Consider the following 27,251-nt stretch of genomic DNA (forward strand, 5'->3'; position numbering starts at 1 on the left):
TGCGATGTTTTAAACATAAACTATTTATCACCAAAGTTTTGTTTAATACTTGTAGAAAATTAAGAAATGAGGTTCACTGAAAGTTTGAACCATTTTGTGCATGTGTGTGTAAAGATGTTTATGTGTACATGATTTGATAACATTTGAATTATACTGGGTGCAGTGCCATTATAATCAATTGTTGATGGCTTTTTTATACTTTAATAATATATGGTTAAAAACTATTGAAAAAAAAAAACTAAACAATCGATACTAATGACACTGCGCCCAGTATAATTCAAATGTTTATATATATATATATATATATATATATATATATATATATATATATATTATTATTTTATGTCTATATACATATATTATAAGGTGATATAATTGTGTAGACTTTCAATATTTACTTCAACAGTGTTCAATATAGGAGTAGATCTTAGTAGTAGTTGCATGAAAAAATATCCATGGCAAATAAGCTACACAGAGGCATACATGCTTTATCCTCCTAGGGGGATCATGAAGTACTGTTAGTCTGATAATTACCTGCGGGATGAAATATAGACACTTCTGTGTATCATGTCATAATTATATTTTCATACTGCTAATATGTTTTATTAGGTTAGGTTTTTAGTAGACATTAAGTGTGTAATGAACTGGCTCATTCTTAACGTTCCTTCAAACGTTGCATCATAAACAATGACATCACCTGCTTGGTCTTCATTCACTCTTGAAATCTCCGGCACTTTTGCAAATACAGATGCCCACTTTGGTTTCCTTAGAATCGTTTTTGTTATGCAACCAATTTCTTCAAGAAGTTCCAACAATTCCCGAACGGGCATTGGTTGCAGTATTGGATTGTACTTCGCAAAGATGTTCTCCTCAGAAACGCCAGGTCGGGTCATGATGAAAAACATCAAAGATTCTACCATCATTTTCAATGTGTTACGATTCAGCAGACCTTCAGGTTTCCTCCAAGGTCGACACAATACACGGACCTTCTCATATGTACTAGCTGGTTGAGGATTCCCAGGCATTTCCTCATCATTAAGGGTCAACTTGGAAGGTTGCTTCCTTCGACGCTTCCTCGCTGGAGAAGCAAGATGTTCTGGAGGCGGATCAACCATGATGACATCATCATCTTCTCCGGTGTCAACGGCCGATCCAGAAGTGTTTGCAGACGGTTTGTATATGTCAGGTTGGAAGCTGCTTGTATGAGATACAATAGGAGCATTTAGGTCAAGTGACATGCTACCTGGATTACAGCTTGCCTCAAGCTGCTTAAGGGCAGTCAGTGCTGCATCACAGTCAAGAGCCGCAGAGTCTGGGACACTAGGTTCCTCAGGAGGCGGAGTATCTTTAGCCGTTTCCTCTTCGGGACTTGATAGTAAAATCACACATGAATCAGCGTCTCTGCTATCTGAAGTCGTCTGTGACATGCGTCCACGCAAATTTTTGAATGCATGGATGATCCAAGGCCGGCAATACCTTGTAGCTACATAACGTTCAACAGTAACACCAACACGAAGAATAAGTTGGTAGTTCTCAAGAATTTGAACGCATTTCTTTGCCTGTGGCCATCGGCTTTGAAAATGGGTCTGCAGATCATAGCGTCTTATCCCTAAGCTGTGCTCACGTTCGATAGTAGCCAACGTCTGTTGCAACATGCTTAATTCTCGACTCGAAATATTGCTTTGATTCCGAAGTCGGTTCCAAATCATCGGAAGTTCTTCAAGGTTCGGAACTAGCTGGCAAAGCTTCTTAGTAATCACTTTAAATACTTTCTCTGTCAGCCACATGATCTCCCCTGACGACTTTGCAGCGGCTATCAAAGCAGCACCCTTTTCAACGCTCCCAGAAAACTTAGAAATCAGAGGTTCTATCAGGCTAAGGTTAACAGTGCAGCTGTTGATGACAAAATTGTCTTGTGGGTTCAATTCACGGAGATTCAAGCCTGTGATGTTTTCAGACCGCGCTAGGGAAAGAGTAGCTCGGCTTGTTAATGCTGCAGCTTTCTTCTGCTTCAAACTATTTGAACGAATCATTAGAGGTATTGAAGGGTCTGTGCCAGCCGCCAGTGGTTTCTTTGCCGGATTACTCTTTTTACTTGATTCAATGACGTCACCTGAAACTTCGGAGCTAGGAGCACTACTTGTACTGGCAATCGGAACCTGTGCAGATTTGGTGGTCTTTGAGATCGCAGGAGGTGTCTTTTCCAGTTGACTTTGGTATGGCACAGACTCGCTACTACTTTGTTGATCACAGTTGTCATCGGTTGGATCATCGTTAACCGTTCTGGAAGCAACTACTTTTCCACGGCCAATTGGAGTAGACTTGACCCCTTCGGGATCTAGCACAATGATTTTATCTGGGATCTTTACTCGAAATTTAACAAGCTGTAAACCAACTACGGAAACAACAAATGCAGCATATCCACCCTTTGGAACATCGGATACGTCGCATCCCTCATCAGCTGCAGATTCCATTTTTTGAACCATTTCATAAATTTCAAGGAACAGGTTTGGAGGAAATCTGCTCACAAACTGGAAGGAATATCTTTGGGATAATTGATGTGTATTGAGCGAAGAGTAATCGGTTTGCTTCCGTCTACTCCTGTTAATTTCTTTCTTGATACGAGTGATGATGCGATCGGCGCGCATTTGATCAAACACCTGCCTTAGGAGAGACTCAGGGTATTGATTAAAAAGCCGGAACATTTCATGTGCACGTCCTTGCTTGTCTTTCAACGACAGGTATGAATGGATCACATTGTGCAGGACAGTCGAATAGATATCATCAACCTTGACAACATCTTTATGGACGGTAACTTTTTTCCATTTACCGATTTGCGTAATCGTATAGTCCGAGTGGAGTTGGTCTAGAGTAACAGGTAAATCACTACGCTGCGTGTATTTATCTGAAGAGAATTTCAATACAAGCCGATTGACAAGATCTTCAAAGATTTTATCCGTTTCTTCATTTTGGGCGTATTTGAATCGCTTGGAACCAAAATCTTCAATGAGTTTTTTATCATGGAGTGCCTCTTGGAGAAAAGCAGAAACATTTAGGACTGTCTGGGGGTTCTTTAAGACAAAGGAAACTCTTCTTTGACATGCTTTCGATGTTTTATCTTTAGCATAATCAGGATATTTCTCCATAAGTAAATCCCTGATTTTTGTCCATGAGACAATCATGCGACTAAGAGTGTTTGGACGCCGATTCTCAAGAAATAGATTGGTCACTTTGCAGAGAAGAAGGAAGCTGTCCTCCTGCGGGGACCATACAACTCGTTCTTTTGTCTTGCACTTAAGTGCTATCTGGTCACGTTCGTCGTAAATTTCGCTTCTTTTTCGATTTTTCTTAAGTGCTGGCTTTAAATATTTTAACAAATTCTTTTTCTTTGCTTTCGGAACTTTTGCTTTTAGCGGCAGCTTTCGCTTGATTCCCTTGCCACCTTTTACTGGCTTGAAATCCTTCTTCACTACTTGGGCCGGTACATTTTTTTCGATAGACTGTTTCTGCAAATTTAGTTTATTCTTTCGTCCAAACAAACGCGGCAATCGCTGACTGAGCGAATTCTCTTCGAATATATTTGGATGCGTAGGCGCTGCAATCTCTCCTGTTTTTTTCTCAGTTTTCTTCTCCTTGACAATGTTCTTCCACTGACTCGTCTCTGCATACCAAAACCAATTCCGAGAAATGTGGCAAAAGAGAGACGAATCAAAACCTGCCGCACCCAAACCATCTCCAGGAACAACACCATCGTCATGCACAGTGTCCGGAGTCTTTGCTGACTGCGCGTCGGACATGCTATAGGCCACTGGAGCCACACCATGCTCTTCTTCCCATTTCACTTCGTCAACCACTTTATGATAACGGCCAAGGGGCGTATTGAGGGCTGTCACTCGGAAACAAAACCAATAGTTCTCCACCACCTCCCACGAATCCAAGTGGTAAGACTCAACAGGAAACGTTTGACCCTCAGGAGCACGAACCTGGCAGTAACCCACAATCGAGCTTTTAGTGTCTACCAACTTTGCATTTTTGTGAAGGTAAATGAATACTTGATCTTTCTCCTTGAGAACTTGATCCCCAAAAGAGAGCAAGCCCATTTGGCAGAGCAACGTGCACACTTCATAAAAGGTGAAGATGTAACGCCGAGCATATAGCAACTGCTGCGTCAGCTTGAAGGGAAGGTAAGTAATCGGGTAGTGGCGCTTCACTGGATCGGCAAGGAATTCTTTTAACCCATTGATCTTGTACGGCAGCGAGACAATCTGACAGAAGAGCTGCAATGGCAGAAGGAGCAAGACATCGCTAATAAGGCACCAACCAGGTGGGAAACCAGAATGCTGGGGAAGCGGAGCAAGAAAACGACGCCAAGAGTTGTCATCCACATAAACTGGTGGAACGCTTTCTGTAGACTTTATATTCCATTCCACGTTACCCTCAATATCCATTTCAGGCACAAATGCTTGAGGTGTGTCAAAACTTGTCATCGTTGTTATATCTCCATCGGGATCATTTTTCACCTCAAGTGTCGGGTCTCGCTGGATCTGGTCGCTTGGAATTGGAACTTTATTGCCGCCACCATAGACAAGATACCAGAGCAATTTGTGGACGGTTTCTGCTTTGCGGAACTTTGGAAGAACTCCATACTTTCGCATGTACGTAGGGTCATAACGCATATCACAAGCTTTCATTCTACTGCGATGATCATAAAGCTTTCGTACGCTATCCTGGACGGTGGGTGGCATGTCCTTTATCAAAAATCGACTATTGTTCTTCAGTCTTTCTGATTCACGAAGGTGCTCTTTACAAACACCAAAATACTTCAGCTTCGCCTGTTCGATGGCGCTTTTCACAATCTGATGGTCCGGGCTAATACTAGGGTCGCAAATAAATGTCAATTCTTTCTGTTTGTTGTCGGTCTTTATGATCGTTTTAATTAAGCGGATCTGTCCATTTTTTTGCAGGCGGCGGAGAATACGATCCACAGACTTCTTATCAATCTGAGTAGACTCCCCCATCGCCTTCTCCTTGTTTAGAATCATGTTCTTTAGCGCAAACGTCTTGTCGACGAGTTTCGCCTCTTGGACAGCTTCAATAATCCAATTAGTCCTCTGCAAAACCTTGGATGTCAATCTTGGTTTCTTTGTATCGTCTTCGCCTGAAATCATTGTATCACTGTAGCTGACACTTGCATCCATCGAGATAGAAGTGTTGCCACTTTGTTCACCCGACGTTTGGGGGGCAGGTGGGTTTGGGGCATTGCCCTGTGCATCTGGCTGGTTAGGTGTAGCCTTAGGCGGGACTTTAGAAGAAGATTTAATCAACTGCTGCATCTTTGTCTTCTCTTTCTCCAAGTCCATGTGCAATTTGCTGGTGTTGGCAAATTTATACGATATGTACATGGCTTTACGTTGCCTGCCAACATCCAGCATGACAGAATGTGAAGCTTTGGTCCGAGTGAGGTACTTGAGGACACTGCGGCTCTCAAACGTGGAAATGTTCATACATTTCATCATGTCCTTCAGAGACATACCACCGGGTCCTGCACACTCCAACAGATCGTTGGCCTGCTGAATAAACGGACGCTCCCACAGGAGATTAATTGGATCGACTTTGTTCTTTTTCTCAGCACTATTCTTGGCCACGTCCTCATCTGCATCCTCGTCACTTTCAATATCGTCCTCATAATCATCCTCTTCCACACCATATTCACGGATCATCTGGATGACTCGGACCGTCTTTTCTTTAGTCTTTTTATTTTTGGAACTCTCGATGACCTCCATATCTGGGTAAACATCTCTGTAGTTTAAGTTAAAGACCCTTACGTACCGGGTAGAGGCCCGACACAGCTTCTTGAAGGACTGGTCATCAATTCCAATTTCTTCTTTGGTGATTGCTACTTCCTCCTGGTGATTATATTTCGTCTTCAAGTAGCTGGTAAGACGCTCCAAGAGAACCATGTAGCGAGACTTCTTTTCTGAGTAGAAACGTGGCAGGTGCAGCAGTCGAGTATGCACTTGTTTGTTGACTACATTGGTCATTGCAAACACCTGTTTGCGGACCAAAGACAACCGGATGAGCAACTTGAAATAGTGGAACATCAACTTCGGAGAGTCGCTGAACACGGCCAAGCTGTTATGACCACGGGTCAGTTCACCAATATACCGGGAACGCCCAATTCTCTCCAAGATGCAATAGGGCAGGTCGAGAAGTCGCATGTTCGGATCTCTGTCGGGTCCAAACAGCGACATGCTGCGGAGATTTTGAGAGGCCACAATGACCATTTTCTCCCCCCACAGAGATTCGGCATCTTCCAGCGAGCACAGGATCTGGTAGTCATTAGTTCGGATTTTATGGGTAATATTCACCCGACTATTGTATGTCAAACATGATCCCTGTACGTTTGGATCATCTTTGACCACTTCTATGGGGTAGCAGTCAACAATTTTAGCCGCCTCAATCCACTGACCTGTAGCAGGATCCTGAAAGTCAAAGTGGTTGATAGTAACCAGCGGCAACCGAGGGGATGAAAGGTCATAGAATTCAATCTGGTCTTGAACAACCAAAATGTTCCAAACGTACTGTTTAGATTTCTCATCTATTTTGAAGGCAAAGTTGGGTCGATCTTTAAGTCGTATCCATAATGTGTTTAGAGTTGTCCCTTCCAACCCTTCTAAAGCCACTTCATCCAAGATGTCCCCAACAAAGTCAGCAGCCATGTGGGAAACCTAAAAAACCAACAAGGGAAATGAGATTAGACATTAAGTCACTATGATATGAGGAAAGGGTGCTGAAAGGGAGACTATTTCAACAAACAACAAGATGTTCGCGTTTCAGCCAAATAGAAATAAAGCAATTAAAATAAGCAGTTTTGAAGATATTGAGCAAACTTTGCTTATTTAAAGTGAATCTTTGCCCAGATACAGAACTGTACACAAATTTCAGCCAGGAATATACAGGACTGTGGAATCGGTAGACCAATTACTGGATTCAACTGCCTTTGGGTTAAGATCAAAGTGTAGTATTTGTTCTGCTCGGTCAATGAAGAAGGAATCCTTCTAAATTGAGGCAATTTTAATTTTTGTTCCAATCCAAAATGCTTATTTATGACCAATTATGAATTTTATTTTGCTAAAAACATTTCCTCTGATTAGATGAGCCATTTGTTGAAAATCCATGGATTAAGGAAAAATCTTTAAAGTTTGGATTCCTTGTTGAAAAAATAAATTTCTCGTAAATGTTTAGACTTTGATTTTATAATGTTATACAATCTGTAATCTGAAAATATTTCAAAATTTCAGTTATGTGTGTGTGTGTGTGTGTGTGTGTGTGTGTGTGTGTGTTTTGGGGAAGGAGAAATAGCCAGAGTGCTCAATTACATATGTAATATATTTTTATTACAAATAAGATTATATAATAATTTTTTTTATTTTATTATTTTTTTTATTGCATTTTCACCCCAAACAAGGCACATTGCCATTTTATTGTAGGGAGCTACTATCAGGGACATAAGCATCAGGGGTACTGTGTAAGAAGTTGGGCAGCAAGATGTCAGTTCACGTTACACTTGAACTTCTGCATGTCGGTACAGTTGGGGAAGCAGGGATCCGGAAGGGAATTCCAAAGTCTAGCTGTCCTGGGGGAAGAAACTACTGGAGTAGAAGGCTCTCTTGCATCTAGGGATCTCTACTGTGAAGGGGTGGGATTTAGCTGCTTGTCGGATTTGTCGGGGGTATTTACGTCTAGGGGGCACAAGTGCTTGCAGTTTGTCAGAACAATCACCATTAAAGTACTTGTAGAACAGGCAGAGGGATGCAACATTTCATCGATGTGACAGAGGCTGAAGTTTAGCTGACACTTCAGGACCTATCAGATTGGCGACTCTCTTTTGAACCTTGTCTAGGAGCGAGAGACTAGTGGCAGATGCACCAGCCCAAATATGACAACAATACTCCATACATGGGTGAATGGTGGCCTTATAGAGGTATAGGATACTTTCAGGCCTTAATAGCTTTCTAGCACGGTAGAGAGAACTCACCTTCCTCACAGCAGTCCTGGCAATGTTCTCAATGTAATTGTTCCAACTCATGTTTTCTGTGAACATTAGGCCAAGGAGTTTAAAAGATGTACTTTCAGATAAAAAGTCATTGGCCATTGCTATTGGTGGTAGGGAAGGTTTCTTGTAATTATTGAAGGAAACAAGTTTAGTCTTGGCAGCATTGAATGTGACCATCCATTTTTGTCTCCATTCCACTACCGATTGGAGGTCATCCTCTAGTGTTTCTGTCATTTCTTTAGATATGTGTTCATTTGTTTTCCTGTTGTGTCTGTTATAGAGTGTGGTGTCGTCAGCATACATACCCATCTCACAGACAATTTTGTCAGGGAAGTCATTTATGAATATTAGGAATAACAGAGGTCCAAGGATAGACCCCTGAGGCACTCCCGCATTTATATCATATTGTTTAGATGTACGATCGTCAAGGACAACCTGGATTTTTCTCTTATCTAAGAAGGATCTAATTATGTTATGTATTCTTCCAGTGATGCCGTATGATCTGATTTTCTTGAGAAGACCCTCATGTCATACCCTGTCAAAAGCCTTAGATATATCTAGAGCTACCGCTCTACCCTCCACCGATTTGTCCAGTGACTGGTATATACGTTCTGAGATTACAGTTAGGATGTCTGCTGTGGAACGGGCTTGCCTAAATCCATATTGTTTGTCAGTCAGAAATTTAGCATTTGTAAGGTAATGGACTAGAGCTTGGTTAATTATGGTCTCAAATATTTTGGCAAAAAGTGGGAGGAGGCTAATGGGGCGATAATTTACTGGGTCAGTTCTTTCGCCAAAATTCTTTAAAACTGGCACTACACAAGCAGTTTTCCAGCAGGCAGGAAAGAAAAATTCATTAAGGTATTTGTTGTAAAGTTTGGAAAGAACTGGAGCTACTTCGGCGGCGCACTTTTTTAATAGCACAGCCGGGATGAGATCAGATCCACATGCTTTTGTAGTGTCAAGCTTTCTTATGATAGCATGCACCTGAGCAGGGGTGATTTTCAGATCGTTTAGTGTGGTGTCTGTCCGCAAAGGAAAGTCAGGGGAGTGGTTATCAGAGTCCAGTGTGGAGTTGGAGTCAAACCGTCTGGCAAGCATGTTAGCCTTCTCAATTGCAGAGCAAACAACCTCATGATTGTTGGATAGTGAGGGAATTGTTGAATGCCCATTATTTACTACACTGTTGTAGATTTTCCAGAAGTCTCAGGTTCCTAATTTCTGTGCTTCGATGCGTTTTTGGGTGGTTTCAGTAAATTCTCTCTTAGCTGTCGCTATTTCTTTCTTACAGTTATTTCTGGCTTCTATGTACTTCTGTCCATTTGAACTGGACTTATGTCGGTTAAATTTGTGGTACGCATGCTGCCTTTGCACTATGGCAGTTGCATAAGTTGAAGTGAACCATTGGGGAGAGTGGGGTTTGCTATAGAATTTGCATGTAGGAACATGTGCTTCAATTGCCGCTTTGAACCATTCAGTGGTCTCATTTGCGCAATGTTCAGCAGGAAGTGAAAAGATATTTTGCCATGGAGCATCCCTGATGAGGTCCCTGATGGCTTCCCAGTCAGCCTTTTTATAATATCTTGTTTTGAGCAGTGGCTCTTCAGTTTTAGCTCTAGAGTTTAGGGTGATTTCAACCATTACCACTGCATGATCGGCGTTCCCAAGAGGGCTGTGGGCATTCGTTACACATTGGTCAGAAACAGATCTAGAAGTGATGCATGTTGTTCTTGCTGGTCTGGGAAACGGGTTGGAAATGTAACCATCTGTGGTAGGGAATGAGATATAGAGAAGTTACGTGTTGTGGTACCAGCTGCATCTGTGTAAGTAGAAAATCCAAGCCATTGAGTGGCTATTGTAAAATTATAGACATAGATGGCTAATCAAATTATTGTATAATCTTATTTATAATAAAAATTATATATACATACACACATTCTCACTTTATTTTGTTCATAGATATAGAATAAACAATCTTATAAATTTTATTGTGCTTATATAATAGTGCTGAATAAGAAACAGAGCAGGACATTTATATAGTATGACTTTTTACTTCCAAAAATTTCTGGTTACATATGTGCATACATGTTCCAGCTATAACCTAAGACAAGTTAAAGCTTCATATATTATTTTTAACATTTTTATTATAAAGAGAGCTATCATTTTTTTTCAAAGCTTTGTAAATCTAATGTTTTTAAGTTTTTTTTATAGAGAATTCAATTTTTCAAAAAGTGATACACGATATAAAATATGCAAATCAAAGAAAAATATCAAAATCTTCATGTAATTATTAAGTTTTTTTTTGTTTTTGTTTTTTAGTTGGATCTGTCAATGTTCACTGACCCTAAAATCAGCAAACTTTCACAGACAACTCCACCAATCTGTTATCAACTGATAACATCAAAAGATTCTGATAATTTTGTTTAAATACATCTTAAAATTAAATATTATTCTCACAAAATGGAAAACTGCATTCAAAATGATGCCAAAATTCTTCAAATAAATGCATACGATATGTTTGTGTCTATTATTTTTTTGTTTTGATTAGTTATTTTATTTTTAAACACATTCTTTTATATTTTTTTACACACAAAATATCCAACAAATAAATTATCTTTAAAAATAAGACATAAGAATCAACAGTAATTGTTTTATAGCTAAGTGCAAAAAAAAAAAATTAAAGAAAAAAAAAGATTATAAAGACTAATGTGTAGTTTGGGAGAGGATGGTGGCTAATGATACAGACTGAGAACCTGGGTGTGCCACATTCAAATCCAGTTTGTTTCACGGAAACACTTTCACTTATGATGTTAGTCACCCTCATGCGTTCTCTCCTGTAAGTACTCAATGTCTTTCTAGAAGTATGCACAACAAAATTCATCAAGTGGTTGGAAAGAAAACAAAAAAACAGGGCAAATAAATGCAAATGTTGGCCAAGTGCTGAATGAGGATCTTCACATCTCCTCATACAAGAGCCAACTCCAAGAGAATCACTTCATGGAAATCAAGAAACACCTCAACAAGATCAAACATCCAGTTGAGCTGGGAATGCTTGATTTCTTCTTGGACCAGAACTTGTGTCAGGATTAGTTGCACAATGCACTAAACAAAGACAAATACTTGCCTATACAGTTTGCATGAAGATCAAGTTTTCTCAAACTCTGATGATTAGATTCAATTCAATTAGTTAGATTGAGTTGCTGTTCACTATTGTCATGCACTGGTTGAAAAGGCATATGTGTAACAATTTCCTACACCTCCAGGAAACCTCAGCTCTCCGAGAACTTCTACAACTGCACTAGTTCCAACATTGCTTTCCTCCCACTCCAAATCACCTGATTGCAACCTTATGAACTATTATGTGGAGCTCTGTTGAGAAAAACAAACCATATCACTAGCAACAAAAAAATGAGCTGATTGCCAGGATCAAACTGGTATTCAAGCATCTCTCAGAGGATATTGTGAAGACTGAGTGTTTCAGGTTCTACTTAGAGGCCACAGTGCAGGCTCAAGGTGAGCAGTATTTGGAAAAAAAACCTTGAAGAGATGCATTTGTGAGAATACATTAATTATTAGCCAAGACATGATATTTTTTCTTTTCAGTCTTATAAGTGTTAAATTTATCCTGAACACCTTGTATGTCTTTTAGAAATGACCGAGTTTCTAAGAGATTTTCTAAAAACTTAATTATAAACTTTGTTAACCCTTTACTGCCAAATTGTACTTTCAAGTCGCCTTTCAAAAAAAAACATCTGTATAAAAAAATATCTCTTAGTCTTATGGCTTGTCAGCCCAACTAGCCTTCAAAGTACAGGTTTATGCATGGTTCAACATTTTGATGATTTTTTTTTTTCCTTTATCCTATTCCCTTGAGTTAAGAAGAATAAATTCATGATAAAAAAATTTATTTATTGCATAAAAAAAAATTCTGGCAGTAAAAGATTAAACTGAGCAAAAGCAAACTTCTCTTCCATTTCAATTTGATGAATCATCTTCTCCCATCAAATCTAGGGATGTTATGTTTAGGGACAGACTGTTTATCAGTCAGCCTTGTAACTCCTTTTAGGCTCTTAAAAGGCTTTCCTTTTGACTAGCCTGTTTAGAGTTCAGAAATTGAACACTGGTTGTAGGGTCTTCCTGGCTTCATTCGTCTTGAAGCAAGTCTACCTTTCTCTCCCTTTTTATTATTATGATTAGCTTCTTACACCAAGTGACTTCATAACTTGTCTGGAGTTACTTCAATATATATTTGAAAAAAAAAAAAGTGAATTTGACTCCTTTACAGCAAAGCAGAGACTAATGTACTTGGCCACACAAAATAACCTGACCACATACAAGGACAGATATCACATCTCTGACCGGTCAAACCAGTTTATTTCGTCACATACACCAAACCATTTCATGTACTACAACCAAATTTTAGTGAAAAGAATTCAAATATTTTATCTGTAATCTGCTTGCCAAGACGAGTTTTGTTTTTTGTGGCAAAAAAAAAAAAAAAAAAAATGTTTTCACAGATCCGTTCATTTTGAAAATATGAAATTCTGGATTCTTGCCATAATTGAATTTCATGGCAAAGTGCCACTATTATCCAAAAGAGTCAAATAAAAGAATCATCATATCTGAACTCCATGGTAAATTCTACCCAGTTTATATTAAGACAAAAGAAAAAAAAAATTACCCCTTGAATTTGTGACCAGCTTTGTTGATGATGGATTAAAAAAACAAACACACACACACACACAACGGATGTTCCAAAAGTAATGGATCCAGTTTTTATTACCCTCCAAATGGATCAGAGTCTTGCAAATTGCAAAGCTATGATAAATGAACATGAATGTTTCATCTGTCTGTTGCAGATATTGATAGTGTGAAACTAAGAATGCAATCAATGTCATGGACATGCGTCAGAAGCAGAGATGCATCACCAAATTCCTCCACGCAGAAAAATTTGAACTAATCAACATTCATCAGTGCCTGTTGAACGTTTACAAAAAAAGCCAATGCACAGTTGGGAAACAGGTTTGTCGATTTCCGAGTGGCAACAGATCTGAGTGACAAAGCGCACTCCAGATTTTTATAACCAAGGCATCGTTCATGGCTGGCAAAAGTGCATTGCAAATGGTAGTGACTATGTAAAAAATAAATTATGGAGCACAAAATGTTGCTCGTTTTAATAATACCATGCTCATCTTCATAGCTTTTCAACATTTTAGTTTTTTTTAATAAGAAAAATAGGAGGCTTTACTTTTGGAACAACCCTTGTGCATATATATTTTTTACTCTTATTCAACTCAAAGGATACTATGTAGGGAGTTGAGCAGCAAGAAGTGTTCACATTACAACTGAACTTCTGCATGTCAGTACAGTCAGGGAAGCAGGAGACCAGGAGAGAATTCTAACATCTAACAGTTTGAGGAAAGAAACTATTAGAGTAGAAGGCTTTCCAGTATCCAGGGATCTCTAATGAAGGGGTGAAATTTTGCTGCTTGTCAGTTTAGTCTGTGATATTTATGCCAAGAATGCACAAATGCTACAAGTTTGTTAGAACATATTCGTTTAAAATACTTGTAAAACAAGCACAGGGATGCAACATTGCGGCGATGGGACAGAGGTTGAAGCGTGGTTGATAGTGTGGGACCTATTAGGTTGGAGACTCTTTTTTGGACCCTATCTAAGAGTAAGAGACTGTAGTGGTAGATGCACCAGCCCAGATATGGCAATAATACTCACTGCATGGGCAAATATTTCTCAAATTATCATTGATTATATGCCTATAACAATGATTGAAAAAAAAAAAAAAACGAATATAAATAGGTTACCAACTTAAATATTCCACATGTCTGCAAAAAACTAGAACTGTGACTGAACCATTTATATACATAAGAGAACTGTTAATTTTGCATTAAAATATTTGATTTTAGTATTGATGCCTTTTCCAGAACAAATCGGATAAGAATCTATTTTCGCAAACCAATCATTGTTTGGTGTCCTTGACTTAATGCCATTTGATATGAGGCGTTGAGAATAACAACCCAACAAGTGCCACCACAGCCAAAAACAAGTTATGTATACCACTGTATCCCTAAAAACCTCCTCTACCGTGTGGAAAAGAAGACATGGTCGAATTGAGACTGAAACATGGGTGAAAATCAACTAATGTACAGTCTACTATCACGCGCTCTATCCATTCAGAGTACACATTAAAGGTTTTCCGCTCATAGTAATAAAACATTTAAAATCCATTTTACCGTGAACCATCTTATAGGGCGTAGAATTATGTTCACCCTTAATGTTTGAATCTCGAAAGCACCCAGAGTTCTTGCTCTGACTATAAGGTTAGTAATGCCCTTTGTTAATGTTCAATTTTCGCCTGTAGTGTTAGTGGCTTGTTGCTGAATCCCAGACTTGGATAGACAATCTGACAAGCGCCACAACACTCGCGGTGTCTGGCTACGGGGGATGGAAGCCATTTGTATTCCTTGAGGTTACCTGGCAAGTGCCTGACGGCCAATGAGAGTACACGGGACAAAGATTTTCAGCCAATTATAGTGCATCCTGTTGTTTACTTGCTCCAAGTCTTAGTCTTTGAAGGTAGCATGCACACGGCTTAGGATTTTTCTGTGCATTATTGTGATTTTTATCAGGTTTTTCATCCTTCACTGCAAAATGAGTGAAACAGAAAGTGACACTGAACAACCAGGACCATCACATAGCAAGAAAAGAGTGGGAAAACCAGAGGAATGGAAGAAAATGCAAGCTAAAACGAAGAGGAATCTTGGCAAGGAGTACGTTAGTCTTACTTCTGGCAAACGCCTGGTTGCCCATACTATAGAGTCACCATATCAAGACGAGTGTTTTGACAAAGTGACCCGGCCAGTGATAGAAAATTTTTTTAATTATTTCTGGGGTACTGGCGAATACGCATTGCAGAATTCATACATCCAAAACTTAGTGTATTTGGTACCAGTTAAACAGAGACGTAAACCCAAGGATGCAGCTAACCCCAGCACAGTGCATGCAATGAACTTGCAGTATACTGTGACACATAATAATACCCATTACCAGGTATGTAGGCAAGAGTTTCTGTCTATTCTCGGCATTAAAAAAGACAGAGTAATTCGTGCATTAAAGAAACATTCGGCCAGTGGAACACTACAACAAGATAAACACGGTAAAGCTCCACCAGCAGGGATGATAAGAGATACAGTAGCAGCTCAACGTGGTCACAAACACATTAAAGTTTGCCAACTCTTTCCAGCCATTATGCAAGGGCAAAATCTCCACATAGGACTTACCTCGAGTCAACCCGTAGTGTCACCAAACTGTACCACATGTACCTGGATTGGATGGGCCTCGAAAATCCAGATGAAGAGAAGGTGAAGGAGAGCTACTACTGTAATGTTTAACAGTAGCAACAATATCGGTTTTCAGCCCCCAAAAACAGACACGTGTTCAACCTGTGATGAACTGAAAAACACTATAAGGGCAACTGGAGAGGCCAGTGATAACAGGTCGAAGCAGGAAAAAGAACAACTTAAAAGGCATAAGGAAAAAAGCTGCAGAAGGACAGAGATTGATGAAAGACTACAGCAAGAATGACAATGTGTGTGTTATCTGCATAGATCTGCAGTAAACACTGAATACTGAAACTTTCAACCAGTGTAGCCTATTATAAGCAGAAACTGTGGATGTATAACCGACATGAAAGTGAATAAATTGAGATTTTATGTATGGGATAAAGTGACCGGTGGCAGGGGTTCATCGGACATCACAGGTTGTTTGAAAAAGTGGATTGTTGATGAGAATAAGATAAGAATGAGTTTGAAAAACTAGTAGTTTTTAGTGACAACTGTGGGGGTCAGAGTAAGAACATAAAAATTAATAACTACGTGAATTGCATCGTGGTCGTCGGATGGAAGTAGAACACATCTCATGCAGGGTCACAGCTACATGGCCTGTGACCGTGCTTTTGGAAATATTGAAAAAGTTATTTGTGTCCGTGCTGATGTGTACACTTTCAACAACTATTATAATATTAGGGTCATTCTATGTCACACCAGGCAATTACACCCACCGACACCGAATTACTTGAAATTTGGCACAAATATTCCACTTCATGAGTTAGGAAAATTTGTCAAATTATTTGGTCTTAAACCTTATCATTCGGATTTTTTTTTTGGGGGGGGGGTAAAATTTGCATATTTTGCTTCTAAATTTATGCCACAAAACATCACGGAATTTCAGTGTTTTATAAAATTAAAAAGAAAAATACTTCCACATATTCAATATTTCTGAAATTTGGTAGGAAGGGCATTTGGGGACTGTAGAATCCGAATATTTAATTACTTTAACCCCATACCTGATAGAAAATAAAATTTAGCTCACTCAAAAGCATGTTCCCCAAATCATCAATTTATTTTACCTATGTAGCTTACGGTCAGTCTAGAGAAAATATGTCCTCTTCAATTTTCATAATATTTTTTTGATAGCATCTAACTATGACTGCTTAAGTTCTCAAAAAAATTTTGTGAGGGTTTCTTGCCTACTTTAGAAGATATGGCCCTGCGAAGTTTATCTTTTTTTTTTTCTATGTACGCACAGTAATTCAGTGAAAGATTGATAAAAACAATCATCCTAATGCTCCTAAACTCCTCAAATGTTCATATTGTGCTAAGTAATTTCTTAAATTATTTAATAAGATAGTCTTTGTTAATTTAAAAAGAATATTAATTTAAATATATTTTGCAGATATTGCATTTTGTATGGTACGGATAGATTGTCTTTAACAAGTGATAAACATTGACTCATGCATTAGGATCAACATTTTATAGAATTTTTGTAGATAGCATTAAACATTAATTTGAAAGAAATTATTTCTGATTGAATTTAAAAAAAAATTAATTTCATTATTTTCACAAAACAAAAAAATTTGATCTTTTTGTTTTAAATGCTTGTGAATTTTTAAAACATAGAATATTTGTAATTGGCACTAAAAATTTATATATTTGTTATCCATAAGAAATGTTTTCAATTTCATCGCTTTAAAAAATTTTTATATTTTTTACAAGTTTTCAAAAAGTTATTTTCATTAATCTAAAACTTTTTTCATTTAGAAGTGATAATAATATACAAATTTTAAACTATGCTGTGCACCAAATTTTTTTGTTTACATAGGATTAAATGGTTTTGTATACAATTTTTTGCACAGATAATTTATCCACTTTGGACAAATGATAAACTCTTCCATTTGGTGTTGTAGGGACATCAATAGTGCACCGAAAATTTGCTAATAGCACAAAGCATATATCCTTAAAATCCTCTTTCCAATAAAATGAATGTGTGGAAGAGCTGGATGTATGAATTTAATCAGCAAGTCCTTATTTTCTATATTATTTTCTAGGACCATGCCAATCCAAACGTTACTGTCATACCTGCAACAAACATATTCTAAAACAACAACCCCAATAGAGAAGTCATATATCAATTCATAGTTTTCATCCTCACTACATTGTTTCACGGCTATTTTATCTCTGTCGAGTGGAATAAATTGATGAAAACTTCTTGTCCCTGGAACTGTGAATACATTTTCAAATCTAATAGAGATTTCTCCTTGCTTCCTCAACTTCCTTTTTAATCAAAATGAATTTGATTCTTTCAATTGTAGATTTTCAGTATTCAAACATAGTTTCTGTTGAAAGGATTTGTTTGGAATTTGGTCTTCATAGACTTTCTTTTGCTACTATCCTTTTCACTGTCTCACCTATGCCATCACATGGTTGTTTACCATGACTAGTTGCAAAGAAGTTCCATTTTGCATCAAGCCCAAAATCTTTTTGATGGTTGCACAAATTGGCAAAGTTCTTATAATTCTTGTATTGTGCTGCACAACCATCTGTAGAATATTCAATACTTTTCACATTTGGCAAATTAACCTTGATCACCTCAATAATGTTTTTCTATATCATATAAACAAATGTCACATGATGGGAGTTGTCACTCGATATAATACAAAAACATTGACTTTGCATTGTGTTTTCAAGCTTAAAATAGAGTACCTCTGGGTGTAAAGTACATTGGGAGGTACTCCAATGAAAACTCTGGATCTCATTTGTAATTTTCAGCAAAATCCCCAAGAAATAAAACTTTGCTATCACTAATATCTTTTTTTTTTCTTCTTTAAATATCTGGATTGTGACTTAGCCAAGCAATAAAGTTTTCATTACCAATACATTCTTCAAGGGTGTTATAAAGAAATTTTCCCAGCTTCTGTGATGATTTAGGACAATTTGGGCACATATGAATCATACACATTACATATTACTTGTATTGCAGACAATATATTTCAAAAGATCTTGATATGGTACATTCAGTAGTTGCAGTAATAGTTTGATGTTTTGGTGGATAGTGCATACACATACAGCATGTGTATCTGCGCTACCAGCAAGGACACACCATTTGAGAACTTAAGCAGTCATAGTAGATGCTATCAAAAAAATATTATGAAAATTGAAGAGGACATATTTTCTCTAGACTGACCGTAAGCTACATAGGTAAAAAAATTGATGATTTGGGGGACATGCTTTTGGGTGAGCAAAATTTTATTTTCTACCAGGTATGGGGTTAAAGTAATTAAATATTCGGATTCTATAGTCCCTAAATGCCCTTCCTACCAAATTTCAGAAATATTGAATGTATGGAAGTATTTTTTTTTTAATTTTATAAAACACTGAAATTCTGTGATGTTTCACGGCATAAATTTAGAAACAAAATATGCAAATTTTACCCCCCCCCCCTAAAATCTGAACGGTAAGGTTTAGGACCAAATAATTTGGCAAATTTTCCTAACTCATGAAGTGAAATATTTGTGCCAAATTTCAAGTAATTCGGTGTCGGTGGGTGCAGATTTCAACTTTTTGCTGGTGTTTTGGCGTGGAATGATCCATTATTAAGAATGGCGTGCATGAAAGCTATGATGTTACTGAAATGGAGCATGAATGGTTTTACGATTTTGATGAACTTCATCGATACATCAGTCACTGTAAACCTAAAGATCCTTATAAGTTTAAGGATTGCAAAAAGTTTTTTTTCCACTTAAATTACAAAGAGGGTTACCTTTGTGCTATGGACTACACTGGTTTTCTTGGTAGTGTCAGGTTGAGAGGTCAGCCTACAGGCCTTCAAATTTTAAACTGAGTGATGTGTAGCTAACTCCAAAATACCAGTAGCCTTTGTCATTGAAACATGACAAAATGAATGATTTACAGAGTCTGCTGACATACATTCCTGCTCCCCAAAAGGATTACCTTCATAAGCTATTTCGTGAGCAGGAAGAGGTGCAGGAAACACAGGAGTCTGAAGCAGCTGATGATGGTGTCATTGATAACGATCTGTTTGACTACTCTGCATGATGACGTGAGTGTAAATTTTTTTGGTGTGTTTGTTCACACATTCATATAATTTCGTTTCTTTAGTTTTATTATTATTAGCTTTGAGTATTAACTTAAAGCACTGTTTAATGTTTTATTACTAATATTTTTTACTGTGATAACTCTTTTTGCAACTGATGTTCTGGACAACAGCAGGTATTCTGATTACTAACTTTATTGTTCTGTTTCTTTGATCGTGTTACAATTTTTTATGGGTAAGTGTGAAAGTAAACGCATACTAACTGCAAGGTTCGTAGGTGGCATCCGAAAGGGAGAAAAAAACACAGTTAATGCTTTTGTCTTCCAAAATGCCTTGGTCTTCATGCATAAAACTATGCTAACAACGAAGCAGACGCTTCAAGCTATACCACGAAACAAACCTCACATGAATATCTTTTATGGTTCAGATTTTATAGCATTTTGAAAATCGCTAAACTTTAACAGTGTTTTTCTCCATTTTTTTAAATTTTTTTATTATTATTTTGAGCGTTTTTCTCCAGTTTTTTTTATTTTGTCAGTTTTTTTACTCTGAACGTCTCATATCATTATCTTCTTCATTTAGATCTTCCCATTCCTTTTTGTTGTTGATGTTGTCAATTAAATGTAATATTTTTAATTCTTACTTGGTTATTTATAACTCCTTTGTTGTGTTTATCAGTTGTCCTCCCTCTCCAAACAAATCTAGAGAAACGACCTCATCTTTTCTTTTTAATTCATACTTTATATTTTCAGCAGCATACCATATCATGTGCTACAGTCTGATTATATCACCTCAAAGATGAAATACCTTCATATTACTGTAATTAAGTGTAAATATTGCTTTTTTTATTTATTAATCTTTTATTCTGTGAATAAAAATACTTTTTACAGGTTTCTTTTGTCAAACAATTAGGAATGCATATAAACATACAATTAAATGATACTATCTCTTCAGTGAATAGAATGTGTCTCAAAAATGTTAATGGGATTATTTGTCTTGGTAATAAAGTTGTAAAGAAAAATTGCACAAAGAAGTGAACAGAATGTATGAATCGGTGAAGTTTAGGTTAGACCAGATTTGATAAAATAAAAGCAATCAAGAAATCAAAAGATTAAATGCAACATTTTTTAAGCCATTGTTACATCAGTTTTGATACATTGAAGACCGTTACTAAATGACTAAAAAAAAAAAAAATTAAAAAAAAATTTTGACTTTGTGGATCACATTTCCTAGAAGCAGTATCATACAAGGGAGCAACTTTATGAGCACCTTCCTCGGATCTCAGCCTTGATCATAGAGATAAGAACCAAATTTTCTGGTCACTGTTGGAGGATTAAGGATGGAATTGTCAGCAATATTTTTTTTGTAGATATCAAAACAGGAATGTAATTCAGTTAAGAGACTGCACAAAACTTGCATCAAGCAATCAGAAAAAGATTTACCTGGGGAGATGAAGGATAGAGTGAAAAGGTGTGAGAGAGTCAGGAAGATCAGTGACGACACTAGTACAACTGAATAATGATGAAAATTAATATTGTTTGGGGTGATTGAAAACCATTGAATTTACTAGAACCCATTTAAGTCAGCAGGTGTGCATTTTAACAGTTGAACCCATTAAAACCCCATTAAAACCCCATTAAAAACCCATCAGCATCACTTCTATTCATTTTACATCAGTTTTCCCTTGTTCAGAGATCGAAGGTTTTGATATTATGCAAGATCACTCTCCAGTTCTCACGGTTCAACTGTCTCCAAATTCCACTCTTTGCAGTTCTGTCTACTTATTTACAAGTTTTCTTTGTCCTGTCAACCTTCCTGCAATTTAAGATAATCACATGCTTCTGCAATGGTTGCTCCAAGAGGACAAACATTAGATCAGTGTGACCAATTCATCTTTAAGATAACCTTTATGTTGGGCAAACATAGTGCTTTCAGTAAATCTTCTGCCATGATGTGTTGGGTTTGCGTAGATTTTATGTTGCAAATCCATCTAATAGATCTCTCATTGAGTTGAAGTCAGGCAAGAGCACTAGGTGAAGGTCCAACAATCGCCGTCATATAATATTGCACTTCTGAGACAGCTGCTTACTCAAGACTTAGGAATATCTCGTGATGCAATCAGAGACAACAGCTCACAAAATTTCACCCCTGTGGTCATACGGAGATCACATCCACAACATGCACTCAGCATAGCTATAAAGGTAGCAAAAAGCATCTACTACTTCTAGGGCATCGTTATCTTGTAGCATCTCTTGGTGGAGACAACCATCAAGAGTATGTACGTGTCCTATGCATCTCCTACACTTGATATTTGGGGATTAACTTACCTTTCAGGCCATTGCACGTTTTGTGGAGCCACAACAGGTACAAGTTACATCATAATTTATTGCATACAGAACAAGGATACTGACCAGAGTCAGCCCCCACTACTTCGGTTTTAGGTAAGTTCACTCTTAAACTCTTTACCTTCAGACTCTTTCCATATTTTCAGTTTGTAAGTGTTCCAAGAACTCAGCAATGATAACAAAGTCATCAGTGTTTACTCTTCACATAACTCCAATCTTAGACGCATAGCTGTTTATCAAAACCTTCATCTTTGTTCTTCAGTTAATAATCCAGAAGCATAAGCAAAGGGAGATCACTCTAAGAACCTAACAGAAAAGAATTCTTTTTATACTAATACAAAGAGATACAGCTGAACATTGCTGATGTCTTCTTGTGAAAACTACAGTTCCTTAAATGTTTCTTAGATTAGACAACAATCAGTGTAAAGACAGCTCAATCAAAACACTTGACAACACCTCCATGCCGATGAACAAAAAGTAGAGGGCTAAGAACATGTTCAAATGGAAATTCACCTCAAGCAAGGCACAGTGCTATTTTGATGTAAAAGACTACTATTTGGGGCCATATCAATAAGGACTTGAGCACGAGAGTACAGTAAGGGAAGCAGAAAACCAGGAGGGAATTCAAAAGTCAAGCAGTTCAAGGGAAGAAACTATTAAAGAAGAAGGCATCCAGGGATCTCTAGAGTGAAAGGATTTTGTTGCTTGTCAGGTTAGTCACGGGAATTTACATTCCGAAGCACAAGTGCTATGAGTTCGTCAGGGCACATTCCATTAAAATACTTGTAAAACAGGTATAGGGGTGCAACATTGCGGCAATGGGACAGCGGTTAGAGTTTGATTGATAGTGTAGTACCTGTTTAGTGCAGTTTTAAAATATACAAATGAAGTTTACTGTTTTTTTTTTTTGTTTTATTTCAAGAACTAGCCTCGGTGCCCGGCGTTGCCCGGTGGTTTGGAAATGTGTATTGAGCAAAAAAAAAAAAAAAAAGTGGTAGTAGGCAGGCAGGCTTGAACCCATACTGTAAAGGAGGAAAAGAACGTTAAAAAAAAAAAAAAACGTGATGTCTTAGCCGTTGTATCTATTGCCAAACCAAAAGTGGCAAAGGTTTAAATTAAGGCTAATCAATCGAAAAGATGGGATGACTTTCGAAAATATCGGCAAAAAAAAAAAGCGACTCTTCCCTGTAGGAAAGTGCCCAGTTGAAGATGGAGGAATTAATGTTTTTAGCCAATTTTGCGATATTTGTCGTCCAAAGGGACGAGCTTCAAAACGATACAGATCTTGTGAAAATCCGTCGCCTCTGTCGAAAGTTTTAAGCAGACATACATACATACATTTAAACAGACAGGTGAGATTTATATTATAGACTAGCGGGGGGGGGGGATCCAAACTCCGGGGGGGGGTGTAAAATAAAATAAAAAGTTTTGGTAGGTGAGTATGAGGATCGAACCCGAACCTTTGAGGCAAAGTTGAAAATTAAAGTGTGAAAAAAAAAACGTGCAACCTTAACCATTGGGCCACCGCGACATACTAATGGAAACAAGTTTGAATTTATTTAATTACTTAGAATTTGCAGGTGCACATTTTAATGACTTAATGAGGTCAACTTTGACTGTGGGGTTTTTATTTTTATTTTCCCAAGATGTTGGGGGCGGAGGGGACCAGCTCCCCTTGTCCAAATTGAATAACAATTGTCTGATATAAGGAAAATATTTCCACATTGATCAAATCTGATTGCTTTCTGACATTTCCGGCGATGGTGACCGGAAAAATACCACCAGAATTAGTGTCGATTTTATTATAGGAAACATGCGGTGAGCGAAAACTGTTACATATTTATCTTATGAAGTCGAGCAAATTAAATAGACAGGCAAGCTCTGTTGTTAACTCGGAGATATTATGATTTATATGTGATATAAAAAGTTTTAAATTGTGAGCCGACCGAGCGCTTCTCTGAAAAAACCTTTCTTGGACATACACAAAAAGCGAACATACATACACACCTTTTCGCTTTTATATATATAGATAACAGAAAATTTTAAAACTGGTAAACATTAATCAGAAAGGACTTTTCCAGGGCATTCGTCATGAAGCACAATGATCAATTGATGAAGAATGCAAACGAGAATGGACGTAACTTTATTTTAAGCAAATATTCTTAACAAGGGGAGGGTGTTTTGTAGCTATACTGTACTTTTACTTAACAATTTAATAAACAACATATACCGTAAAACTGAACTTTAACTAAAAAATCCTATTAAAAATAAATAATAACACAATCCGTATTCTGCTTAAGTACAAAAAAGTAACGATATGTATGCGAAGGGTTATATATATAGTTTCTAAATTGTAAACTGCTTCAGTCATTTCCGGGAGTTTTCTCTGTCGTTACTCGAAAATGACTGAATAAATACTACTATTAATCAGAATCGGTATCAGAAAAATCTGTTCCTATTTTCCGATGCCAAAAACGATTCTTCTAATTGTCTTTTTTTTTTATTTGATTTTGTTTAAAACTAAAATCTACAGAACATTACATCCACAAGTGTTTTTATGTTTGAGAAAATATCTGGATATTTAACATGTGTTTTTACGAGAATTAGAAAAAATAACTATGGTTATAGATTTAGATATTTATCAGAATCAGTAGTTGTATTGGAATCGGGAAAATATTGGAATCGTCTCCTCACTAGTAAATACTGACATCCTCTGGATACCTACTCTTTACAAGTAACAAAAAAAATCTAATTCAACAATGTAAATACATCGCTATAAAAAAAAAAAAAAAAAAAAAGGTACTCATGCATGCAGTGCACATGCACTTATTGATCCGTGCTGAAATAATAACGTTATTATTTGAAAAGCCATTCTTAACATGGGGAGGGTGTTTTCTACCTAGTCTGTACTTTAATCTTATAATTGAATAAAAAAAAACATAAAACTTTATTTTATTTTTTTTTTTTTTTACATAGGCATCATCACTTACCAAGGCCAAGAGGCCACTCGCGGATAAGGGTTAAAGAGTGTACAGTAGAAATTGGACAATATAGTAATAATTAAACTTGGGAATACGATTTAAAAAAAAATAGCGTGGATCCGGATCAGTAAGTGCGTTAGCACAAAAAAAAAATAAAAATAAAAATTAGTGTTGGTACGCTTAATCGCAATCAGGAATCGAAAAAACTGGAACTTTTTAGGGTATTGGAATCGGGAAAATTCGTGCATATTTTCCGATGCCAAAACGATTCCTTTAATAATCTTTTTTTTATTTGATTTTTTTTTTAACAAAATCTTCCACTGCTGGCAGTAATAGTAAAAATTTATTTAGTTTAACATGTGTTTTTACGGTAATCGGGAAAAAATAACGTTATAGTTAAATATTTGGAGATTTATAAAGAATCGGAATCGGTAATTGTACCGGAATCGGAAAAATGTTGGAATCGTCCCATCACTAATAATAAATAAATAATAATAATATGCAAAGTAAATAAGTTCATATTTTATTTGGGAAGGGTCCACTTTCAGGAACCCGAATTTCATTTTGTGTGATCGCTTCTTTTCGGTTGTTGTAATTCGTTATCGGAGACTGACCTATACAGGCACGAAGTTGCCTGACTGAGTTATTTACAAACTTTTTAAAACTTAAGATTCTTAAGCATGTCCGCCACGGCGCCACGCCACGTTGAATCATTTTTCTCGGTTGACACGTTAAATAAACAAGCAATGCCCATTACTGAAAAATCTATCTTTTGGGTAATTTTCTGGGTTAGTATAAAGTTATGGAATTATATCAACTTTAGAAACGTCTAGTATTTCGTACGCACCAAATACATTGATAGTTCAATATTTTTAACATCTGGAAAATAATAAGCTCTTAAATAACAATTTCTTTCCCTGAAAAGTATGTGTGGAGGGGGGTCATGTTTTCACAACGTGTTTCTAAGAAACTCATCTAAAATAGTTAAAAGACAAATTTGTTACGGTTTATTATATGGTATTTATGTAGAATACAGACCATGCTGGAATAATAACATTATTCTTATGGCGAGGGGGGGGGGCATTTTGTAACTATTCTCAACAACTTAAATGTTGTTGTAAAACTTGAACTTTAAAATCCTATCTAAAATAAATAAATAAAAATAGCATGGTCCGTATTCCGCAAGGAAACTAGAAAACAACCTCACGTATTCGCGACTATGAAAATTGAGTTCATGTTTATTTGTTTTTTTTTTGTTTTTTTATTATTTACTCGAATACCGAATATTTTTCCCGAACTGTTTTCTGTTTGTTTTTCTCTCTAGTTTTAAGTTTATTTCTGAAGAAACGCCTTATTTTGAAAAATATCATTTAAATAATAAAATCAAAATGTTTATTTAAAATTATTATAACCACATGGACTCAGGGTTTAGTAGTAACGTCACATTTTGTTTTGTAGGAGAAAAATGATAAAATCAAACACTTTATTAAAAAAATTTGAAAAAACAAACAAAAGACAATTTAATTAATACGGTGAATAAATCTGCCATGTCACCGCTTGAAAACTCAGACAAAACTAGTAGATAACTTCGTAGCTATTTTGGGAGCGAATATTTTAATGTAGAAACAATAGTTAATACCGTTCTTTTCATGTTAAGAATGGATTTCTAATAACATTATTTAGAAAACCATTTTTAACATGGAGAGGGCGAAGGACTCAAAGTAGGGACCTTTGTTGACTATTTTGTAGCATTCAATGTTATTTGCTTTTAAAATTAAAAATTCTTTAATCTAACTTACGCAATATTTCAAAAGACACGTGTACAAAAAAATAATAATAATATATAAAGCGGAAAACTGAAGAAAAAGGTTAAAAAAAAAAAATGTTTTATTTATTTATTTTTAAATGACCTGCGGAGATTAAGAAAGGGTCCGAAACCTAGACCTGTGGAAAACCGAAAGATCTGTGTTTGCTGTTTTACAATAGACATAGTCAGGTATTACACTGAAATTTTAACAAATAAATAAATGTAAGGAATCGAAGATTTTTTTTTTAATTTAATAAAATTAGAATTTGTATTAATACACTTTGCGCTCCTTGGTCCAAAAAGTAAGAGTTAAGGTACTTGTTAATAAGACATGACGTGGACTACTTGGACACTAAGGCTTGCTAAAGATTTAAGTGATCGTGTGCCATAAAAATGGTCAGCAATGCTTAAATAATTATTATAGAACTTTATTCAACTAATATAAAAATAAATAATGTGCGAAAATTAAATACAACTTACGGAATGTCTTTGGATGAAAATACAGCATTAGCTAAAATGCCGGTTGATATTTTTTTACAATGCTTCGACAGGAACGAACAATGCCGCCTACGTACTAGAAAATAAACTAAACAGACAATTTTTAATAAATGTACACAACAATTGATTATAAATATATGCATAGACAAGATATA

General features: G+C 36.7%; 1 protein-coding gene across 1 annotated transcript; it reads right to left on the bottom strand.

Annotated features, from left to right (window-relative positions):
* Positions 1 to 460: 460 nt before the first annotated feature.
* On the bottom strand, positions 461 to 27,171 carry LOC145252561 (general transcription factor 3C polypeptide 1-like). The gene is made up of 2 exons (XM_080112128.1): positions 27,079 to 27,171; positions 461 to 6,728 (listed from the first exon to the last, which is right to left on the bottom strand). Exon 2 carries the CDS (start codon positions 6,717 to 6,719, stop codon positions 606 to 608), a length of 6,114 nt encoding a protein of 2,037 aa, XP_079968254.1. The 5' UTR covers positions 6,720 to 6,728; positions 27,079 to 27,171; the 3' UTR covers positions 461 to 605.
* Between the last annotated feature and the right edge of the window lie 80 nt (positions 27,172 to 27,251).

The sequence above is a fragment of the Euprymna scolopes genome, chromosome 29 (assembly GCF_053919585.1).
Source record: "Euprymna scolopes isolate OS-2025 chromosome 29, ASM5391958v1, whole genome shotgun sequence".
Taxonomy (NCBI): domain Eukaryota; kingdom Metazoa; phylum Mollusca; class Cephalopoda; order Sepiida; family Sepiolidae; genus Euprymna; species Euprymna scolopes.